This window comes from Nematolebias whitei, chromosome 2 (assembly GCF_014905685.2).
Source record: "Nematolebias whitei isolate Nwh7 chromosome 2, NemWhi1, whole genome shotgun sequence".
In the NCBI taxonomy this organism is placed as follows: domain Eukaryota; kingdom Metazoa; phylum Chordata; class Actinopteri; order Cyprinodontiformes; family Rivulidae; genus Nematolebias; species Nematolebias whitei.
Window position 1 is genome coordinate 9,008,721 of NC_056499.1, and position 9,942 is coordinate 9,018,662.

Consider the following 9,942-nt stretch of genomic DNA (forward strand, 5'->3'; position numbering starts at 1 on the left):
AACCGAGCTGCTTCGTCATTTGTGATTTGTCTAATTCAAACTCTCGTGTCACCAATTTCTTCTGTTTATTTTCTAAGAGAAAGGAGACGGACCTCAGTTTACAGAGAGTTAAAACTGCAGACAGACTGTTATTCATCCATGAATTAAGGTTAAACTTTTATGTAGTTTATTTTAATAAAATCTACAGAGTCGTTGTTTTAATTTCACTTCACAGCGTTTCAAACACAATGACACAACACACTGATGAAAAATCATTAAATGTTGGAATGCACGTTGTTTTCAAACGATCTGTTCATCGTTTAATTAAATCAAATTTGTGTGTACATCTGAAGCTGGCGTGTGGTGACAGTAAAAAATAAAAAAGTCATTTTCTCATAAATAAATGTTAAAACTACACACATCTCATCAAATAAACAAATGTTTTTACATCTCTTTTTTCCCCGTCAGGTCTCTTCACTCAAAAACAAAAACCTTTAACGACATTTAGTGCATTTTACAAAACAATACAACAAGAAACTTCCCCATTTAAAGTTCAACCTCAAATCCTAAAATGTTGGGACGTTGTGTAAAATGTGAATACAGCAGGATGCACTGATTTGTAAATTTCATAAACCATTTCTATTCGCAATGAATTAAACGTACAATTTTTAGAAATAAAAAAGAAATCAGGTAAATTTGTGATTTATCTTAGCAACTCGTTTAAAAAAATATTGCTCCAGGTCCATGTTTCCCTGTGATGTGAAGCATCCCCTCTCTTCTGTCCAGGACCAGTGCAGACCAGTTGCTGGAGTTTTTGGATTGAACTCTGACCCATTCAGGTCCAACAAAGGATTCTAGCTGTTCACCAGACCTTCTGCTTTAGATTTTTTTTTGCTGGGTAGGAGCATAAATTGTTCTAAAACTTGTATACTTTTTAAATTAATGGTGCCTTTTCAGATGTAAGTTGCTTGAGGCACTAATGCACGCCCATACCATCAGAGAAAAAAATATTTAGCACGGTGGATGTGGCATCTGTGGCTTCCAAATGTCTATTCATTGGACCACAGGACAGTTCTCCACTTCGCCTCAGTCCATTTTAAATGAGCTTTGGTTGAGAGAAGACGGTGCCAGTTCTGGTTGGTGTTCCTGTGTGGCTTCTTCTCTGCGTGATAGAGCTTTAAGCAGAGTTTTGAGGATGGCACGGTGAACTGCGATGATTTGTGGAAGTGTTGCTGAGCCCGCGCAGAACAGAACCAGGCCTGTTTTAGATGCAGTGACGATCGCTGACTTTCAGCGATTCCTTTTGGAGATTTTTCAGATTCTTGAAAGCTTTTGATGAGATTTAAAGTAAATAATGGGATTTTCAAAGTCGTCCCAGTTTTTTTTAAAGGAACATTATTCTGAAAATGTTCCACCACTTTTAGAGTTAACTGGTGAACCTCTGCTCATCTTTATTTATGACAGATCAGTCTCTCTAAAATACACTTTTTAAATCCAGTCCTCTGACTGGCCTGTTAATAATTAACCTAGTTAGTTGTAAAATGCTCCTCCAGCTCTTTACAGCTTTTTGTTGACTTTGTCTCCATGTTTTAACATTGTTGCTGCCATCGAATTCAGTTATCTTTTTTTTAATGTAATGTAGACGTTGATATGTGTACCATCATTCGTTGTGAATAAAATATGGATTTATCAGATTTATTGCATTCTGTTGTTCACTTTTTACACAACATCCCAACTTTCTTCAGAACTGGAGACAGAGCAGAACCTTCTACACACAAACTGCTCAAACCTCTTTCTGTCGTCAGACTTTGTAGTAGATGTTGGTTGGACTCTGAGGCATTATCTCCTGAACTATATACACAGGAGCCCCGTATTCACCGCTCACGCGCTCGTAGTGACGGCAGATCATGCTGTCAGAGGACCGCAGAGGGAAGACGACGTTGCTGCGGTCTGAACCGTTGTCACTGCTGATGCTGTCCCGCTTCGGCACAGTTAAGGTGTCGAGGGACACGGCGGCAGGCTGCTGCTGCCTGACGGGTGCACTGCGGCGCTGGTGGTACCTCCACACCACCGACAGGACGACGACGACGAGCAGAAGGACGACCACACAGCCGGTGATGACCCACACGAGGAGTCCTGGCTCAGAGACACCACTGGGACTGGACTGTCCAGAGTCTGAGCCCAAATCTGTCCCGAGACGTGGAGGAGAGGCAGAAAGAGTCAGAGGAGGAACAAACAGGGATGTGTGGCAGTGATTTATTAAAAACTTTGTTGTGATTTTTGACCTGATACGTCATTAAAATTAGAAGCATCTTTTTTTGTAAGTGATGCAGAAAACTGGTCGATTTATCTCTTGAAGGCTGGAATGTTGTAATTTATTATTGAAATGTGCAAATGAGAGTTAAGAGGGATGTGAAAATATGATGCAATCGGCTGGCTTCTTTATATAAACACTTTTTACTAAATGATATTTCATAAACTACTGTACAAGTAGTCCCTCGTTTCACGGGTGATCTGTACCCTGAAGACCTGAGATAAGTGAAAAACCGCAAAGTAGGAATAGTAGTACAAGTAGTAGTTTATTTTAGTATACAGTATATATATATATATATATATATATATATATATATATATATATATATGTGAAGACATTTTTAACCGCACACTCTTGCAATATTCTAAACAATGTTTCTAAACTCTAAACGCTCTAAAAGAGCACAGAATGTCAGGATTTCAGCTGCCTCCTCTGCTCTTTGCCACCTGCAAGTGTTTTGGCCACGCCCACTTCTCCGCTCTAAGAAGATCAGCTGATCAGCTGCAGCAGGAAGTTTGTCCTGCAGTATGGGCTGCACAGAGATGCAGCAGGTGCTAAATAATTTAAAATAATTTATTTTAAATAAAAAAGTTCATGCTGATCGTGCAGCTCATCCATCAATGAGCCAATTGTGTGTCATGTCCAATCTTATTTTGAAAAATCGTGAAGTAGCGAGGCCGCGATAAACGAACCTCGAGTAGCGAGGGACTACTTTATATGATTGTATCCTATTTATAATAAAGAACTAATTGTCTATAATTGGCTTTAAATCTACGATTAGGACCTGTTTTTTTTCTTTTTGCACCAGCGCTGAGATGACTTTTGTTGTGAATTGGTGCAAAACAAATAAACTTTATTGCATAAGTAACTTTATTATAGCATGCAAACTGCAATCCTGTTGTTATAACAGGAAATAAATTGAAGTTTATGAATGCATAAATATGACTATTCTAAACTTTGCTGCAAAAATAACTCCTCAGGTCAGGCGTTTCCAAATTTTTCAGATTTTAACCCACAAAATAAAAGCTGCGGAGACGAATGAACCCCATTGCAATTTAAAGTTCACAAATATTAAAATACGAGCCTCATGAGTCGTCGTGTTATTGTGAATTTATTGAGGGTTTTATTTCTTTGTAGGCTAAAGATGCTAGTCGTAATTTTTAAAGCTATTATAGAAATCTGACGCTGCTTTGAGTAACTTTTTCTTTGTGTGTGCAACATTTACCTTTTTTATTTCCTTTGGTGGAGGAGTTGGCTTTGGACTTGGGTGGAGTGGGTGGGAACCTGGTTGGGGACTCCTGCAGTGTTGAAAGTGGATCTGAAGAGTCTAGAACAGAGAGCAGAGCATGAGGAGATCAGTTTTTCACCGTGTAGGTGGGCCCAGGTCGAACAATGACTCAGCAGAGATCACTGAAACCACAGTGACGTCCTTCCTGTCGTCAGTCATCGTGTTTCACATCAACCTGTTCAAACAGACGAAAAATGCAAATTTGGCTTTAAAATAAAAAAAAAAAAAACGGAAAAACTATTCAAGTGACAGAAGACCTGCGTTTAGAGTCACAGCTGCTACTTTCATTTTTCTTTGACTGGTAACGAGATTTTCTCCACATGTTTTTCTGACGTGCCGCCGAAGTTTCTTCAAACATAATTTAGGAACAGTTGAAAAGTTTGACATTTTCCTTGGTGGCTTTAATAAAACCTGACAAAAGTCAAACAAATCAAAGCGTTTAAGAGCTGTTTTGAATCTCAGAGGGACTCTGACGGTGAAGGAAACGCTCAAAGCCGAGGCTTTTTATAGCGCCTTAAATTTCTAACTCAGCCACATTTAAAAGGTGAAATCCGCCAAACAACTTGTGCTAAAATTGATAAAACGTCTAAAAAGTTTTTCTTCTCAACACAGGAACGTCCTGCCAGGTGTGTGTTTCTGAACGGATCTCTGGTTCCCAGCTGACTGCGACAGCTTTTAGTTTGTTATTTTGGATCTATTTCATTTGTCTCTTGTTGCTGTCTGTGCCATCATCGCTCATCCTCAGTCAGTTTCTGCTCCTCAGCTCCTGCTCCGCCCACTCTCACCTGTTCCCTGTTGTCATTTTGCCCAGGTGTCCCTCATCTTTTCACTTTATTTGATCCGGCATTGTTTGAGTGCCAAGCCCTGCCCGGTTCACTTCCATATGTCCGTGTGTTTTCCTTCAGTTCCTGTAAGCTGTTGCTACAACGTATTTGTTTTCTCTATTAAAGTTTTAAATTTCTTCTTCACGCTCCTCATGTTCGTCTACTCTCCCGACACTCTGTCCTTTTCCTCCTCCAGGACCAGAGTTTTTAGCGGGTTGTCCTCATTAATCTCCGTTTGCCTTCGCTCATGTTCACCCATTTTACCGATTCCTCACACGTGGTATTTTTATTTTGTTCTGTTTTATTTGTTCTAAATTAAAATATTTCAAACTGGTCTTTTGCGTGCCTTCACTGGTTTGTAGTGGATCGGCTGGTCCAAACTTGTGTTTTGGGCCACAAACTGAAGTTTAAAGTCAGGTGAGAATGATGTCATAAGAATTCAGCTGGTTTGGAAGGGAATCATCAGCTTTTATTTATTTTATTCATCTTTACTTAACCAGGCCAGTGGGAGGAGGAGGAGGGGGGGGGGTGAAAAAAGACCCCAGGTCCAAACAGGGGATTGAACCCATGCCCTTCTTGCTGTGGGGCGACAGTGTTAACCACTCAGCCATAAAGAACCTTGAATTTTGAATCCTTGAATAATGTTTCTAACAAACAAATAAAATGATGAAAGACACTGGGAAAACGTTTATTCATGTCTGAGTAATTTTCAACCTATTTCGACTTAATGTTTTTATTCTTTTACATTAAAAAAAAAAGTATAACGCCGTGAATGAATGTGTATCGCCCGCCTCCTTGCATTCAACATTTTAATCAAAGATCTCTGGAATATTTGATGTGGATGACTCTCAGCTACTACCACACAAACTTTAGATCAATATCTGTAAAATTCAGTTGTGTTAATGTTTATGAAGCTTTCTCACTTTTGTGATCCATTTTGTCTTACACACGTTTTTCAGCGTGATACTTGTCCCGCAGTTTTCAAGCTATTTCAACAAATCATAAATCAAAACGTTCAGCTCTTTCAGGACAATCCTACTTTGACTTTTGGTATTGGTGCAACTTTAGCTTGTTGACATATTTAAGCCTTTTCTGACATTTTTTTCTCATAGAAAATGAATTGAGCTCATTTTACATCCTTCAGTTCTTTAGACCTTTTAATGCTCCTTTCACGTTTTGGTCTGCTTCAGCTTCTTTCAGCTTCCTTCTGCATATTTAAACTTTTTCAGCTAATTTCAGCTGGGTTTTTTTCAGATGTTTCTGCTCCATTCTAATTATTTCTGCTAACTACAACATTTTTGTGCTTCTTCTAACTTCTTTATGCTAATTTCAGCTTAGTTCTGCAAGTTTCAGCTATTACTGCTATTTCAGCTACTATTTATCTGTTTTATGCTAATTTGAGCTTTTTCAGCTAATTCCACATTTGTTTGCACTCGTTTCAACTTTTTCAGCCTAATTCAGCAAAAATTTGCTCTCTCTCTCTTTCCTTCTGGTAATTTAAGCTTCTTTCTGCCTGTTTGCCCACTTTTCAGCAGGTTTTTTTTTTGTTGTTGTTGTTTTTGTTTGTTTTTTGTTTGTGCTAATTTCAGCTTATTTCATATAATTTTCACTTTTTTGTGCTTATTTCTGCTTTTTTCAGCAAATGTGTTTTTCTGCACTCTTTTGATAATTTAAGCATGTTCTACCTTTTCAGCCACTTTTTTTGTTGCATTTTTTTTAGCTAATTTCAGTTGTTTTCAGACAAATTCAAGTTTTCATGGTAACTTCTGCTACTTTCAGCCTAATTAACTAATTTCTGCAAATTTCAGCTAGTTATGCTCCTTTCAGCTATTTTTGGCTAGTTTCACCTTGTTCTGCTATTTCAGCTACTATTTAGCTGTTTTATGCTAATTTTAGCATTTTCAGCTACCGTAATTCCACATTTTGGAGCTCCTTTCTGCTCCTTCTACTTCCTTCTGGTAGTTTAAACTACTTTCTGCCTTTTCAGCTATTCCTTTTTTCTTAATTTCAGCCTTTTTTTTAGTTATTTCCCTTATTTTTATGCTCTTTTCTACTTTTTTTAAACCTAATTCAGCAAATGTGTGTTCTTTCTGCTTTTTTCTGCTAAAGTAGGTTTAGTCTTCCATTTCAGCTATACATTTCAGCATGTTTTTAGATAATTTCAGCTGTTTTTCAACAAGTTCTTCTGCAATAAGCATTCACACTGCATTTTCACAGGAAATGCAATTTCTTTAGTTGCTGTGTTTGCTCAGTTTATTTAGCTGTGGTAACCATCTTGAATAAGGTTAACAGGTGTTGACATACATCCAATGATCATTTTCTAAGGTTTTATTAAACATTTTCTACAAAGTTTAAACCCACCTGCACACAAGCAACAACACAATCATATCTTTTGGTAGCAGGTGATAAACATCACGGCATTTTAGATTGGTGTGAATGTTGCATTGAACTAATACCTTCAACAAAAATCTATAATACGTCCTATGAGTAAACACTAAATAAACTCAAATGAAATGCTCTCCTTTAATTTCATTTATTGCTTCATTAGGACACATTAATCAACACTTCTGCATGTTTTAGTGTTTGCAGCCCAACCAGCTCACTTTAAACGGAAGTCTTTTAAGAACTGCTTCAGCACATTATCATTAATTCACCACCAGCCTTAATAAAAATTTCCGTTTTGCACAAATGTAGAAAATAACCGGCGGAGAGCCGCTGCATCTGTTAATCTAAATCTACTGCAACTGCATCCACTTGCAAACTGGTGGTTTGTAACGTAGACGCAGATTAAAACAAGATTTCAGCTCAGCCGAGTTGCTAAGATTTTCTTGTTTTTATGCTTTAAGAGGTTTGTTTACACCACTAGTGTTTGTAAACACATGACAACCGCTCAGTTATAATCTGCTGGAGAAACGCACGAAATGCAGAATTTTCATCTCCGATGCAGAAGAAATTAATAATTTATACACATAACACTTCAGATTTCTTAGGTTAGAGGAGTACGTTTCGAGCCTGCGACATAAAAAAAAAAAAAAACGAGATTAATATCTGAACATGTGGATTTAACCAAAACACCTGATTGTTGCGTAAAAGGATGCAACTGTTTCTGGGTTAACATTTATTCTTCAGGACAATTAAAAGAAGTAGAGATGTAAGATATACAAGTGTTTTATTAAATATTTATGTAAAAACTACGTGATGGGAGCACGAAATGATCAAACTGAAAATCTAATGTTGAAACAGGGAGGAGAAAAAAAAAAACCGGTCAAATCCATTGATCCCGTGCAGGATAATGGCTGTAATCTGCTGAGGGTTTGAATGAAAGGATCTGATTTACAGTAAATTAAGACGACAATCTCTTTTTGATAGAATGATCAGATTATCAAGGAGGATACAATGTTTTTGCATTAAGCATCAAATGTATTAATTTATGTATTTTAACTTTTAAATTCAATAATGGTCAGTCAGGTCATCTGGACAGTTTCTTTTTTGTAGAAAGAAGTTTCGCCCTCTATCCAGAGGGCTTCATCAGTCTGAGGAGTCCCAAGTAAACTGTTTTCCCCAAGAAGCAGTACACTCCAGTAGACCAACCAGTTTGCTGGTGATAGAATGGTTTCTGGGATTATGGATTAGAGGGTGTAACGTCTTTCCACAAAAAATAAACTGTCCAGATGACCTGAAGGACCATTATTGGATTTTGTACCTGGATGATTGAGCATGAACTTTGATGTCTTGAACCAGTTTGGCTGTGGCTGCCTGTCTGGGAGGAGTCGACGGGGGACAGGACAGCCCCCAGAAACCATTTTATCACCAGCAAACTGGTTGGTCCACTGAAGGAGTGTACTGCTTGGTGGGGAAACAGTTTACTTGGGACTCCTCAGACTAACGACGCCCTCCAGATAGAGGACGAAACGTCTTTCTACAAAAAAGAAACTGTCCAGATGACCTGACTGACCGTTATTGGGTTTTGTACCTGGGTGACTGAGCATGAACTTTGATTTAACTTTTAAACATTTTGAATAAAAACTGTTCTCGGTCACCAAACTGTATTTCTGCATGTTGTCATCCACCAGCGTTAAACACAAATAAAAAGCTGTGCTGCTTACTCTGACCGACTCTCAGCACCAGCTTCATGGATCTGGTCCGACACACCCCTCCGATGGTGTTATCCAGTCCCCTCAGAGAGCCCGTGGACGTGGCTGATGAACAAAAAGAGAGAACAGTTCAATGAGTTTATAATACGACAAAACTTCACCACACAGAATATCATCTCCATCTTCTACCGCCCATATGTGATTGGGACGTGATGGCAACAGGTCCAGGAGAGAAACCCAGACATTCCTCTCTCCAAAGACTTTCCAGCTTCTCCTGGGGGACCCCAAGGAGTTTCCAGGTCAGAGAGGGTATATAATCCCTCCAACAAGTTCTGAGCCTGCCCTGGGGTCTCATCCTAGTAGGACGTGTCTGAAAAACTTCCAAAGGGAGGTGTCCTAATCAAATGACCGAACCACCTCAACCGACTCCCTTCAATGCAGAGGAGCAGCGGCTCTACTGGTTCCCAGAGTTATGGTCTAACGGTTCTGTGCCTCACAAACCTGAGTTGAGGGTCTTGTGATGCTCGCAAGAAATCTTTAAAATGAACCCTTTAACATATTTTTACTATAATTGTTTAAAAAATAAAGAACTAAATAGAAAAAAAGATGTAAATTATAGGTTTGGGCAAGGTTTGTGTTATTCAGTCAGAGGTATTTGGGGTCCTCAGTTCAAAACTGGAACTGCAGAAAGGACTAGAGACCAGAAGTTGAAGCCACCATAGACAAGTGCCCCCTAGTGGATGGTTTTGATACATTTTGAAGTCCCGCCCTCTGCATGTACATGAACTAAACAAAAAAGAAAACAAAAAAATAATTCAGATAACTTTTCCCGGTGTTGTTTTTGTTGTAGCTCTAATCGTGTTGCAATGCTTAGGAGAGCAAAGCCAAAAAGGGATCATTGTCATCCTAAAGGTATATACACACACACACACATACATATATATATATATATATATACACACATTATACATTATATATATATATATATATATATATACAGGCAGCACGGTGGTGCAACTGGAAGAGCTGCCTCTCAGCGAGCAGGTCCTTGGTTCAAACCCCGGTCCGGGGGCCTTTCTGGGTGGAGTTTGCATGTTCTCTCCGTGCATGCGTGGGTTTTCTCCGGGTGCTCCGGTTTCCTCCCACAGACCAAAAACATGCATGTTAGGCTGATTGGTAACTCTAAATTGTCCCTAGGTGTGAGTGAGAGAGTGAATGGTTGTTTGTCGCGTTTGTCTCTATGTGTCCCTGTGATGGACTTGTGACCCGTCCAGGGTGTACCCCGCCCCTTGCACAGTGATTGCTGGACATGGGCACCAGCGAACCCCGTGACCCAAAAAGGAATAAGTGGGTAAAGATAATGGATGGTTGGATGAATGGATTAATAAAGTATGTATCTATCTATCTATCTATCTATCTATCTATCTATCTATCTATCTATCT

At 38.9% G+C, this 9,942-nt stretch overlaps 1 protein-coding gene across 1 annotated transcript in view; it reads right to left on the minus strand.

The window, feature by feature from the left end:
• Positions 1-1,780: 1,780 nt before the first annotated feature.
• Positions 1,781-9,942, minus strand: part of LOC119422607 (ephrin-B2a-like) — an 11,344-nt gene continuing 3,182 nt past the window's right edge. The window contains exons 3-5 of the mRNA XM_037689995.1: positions 8,512-8,604; positions 3,519-3,620; positions 1,781-2,166 (exon numbers count right to left, since the gene is read on the minus strand). Coding sequence (XP_037545923.1) covers positions 1,781-2,166; positions 3,519-3,620; positions 8,512-8,604 — 581 coding nt within the window. The remainder of the gene's footprint in view (positions 2,167-3,518; positions 3,621-8,511; positions 8,605-9,942) is intronic.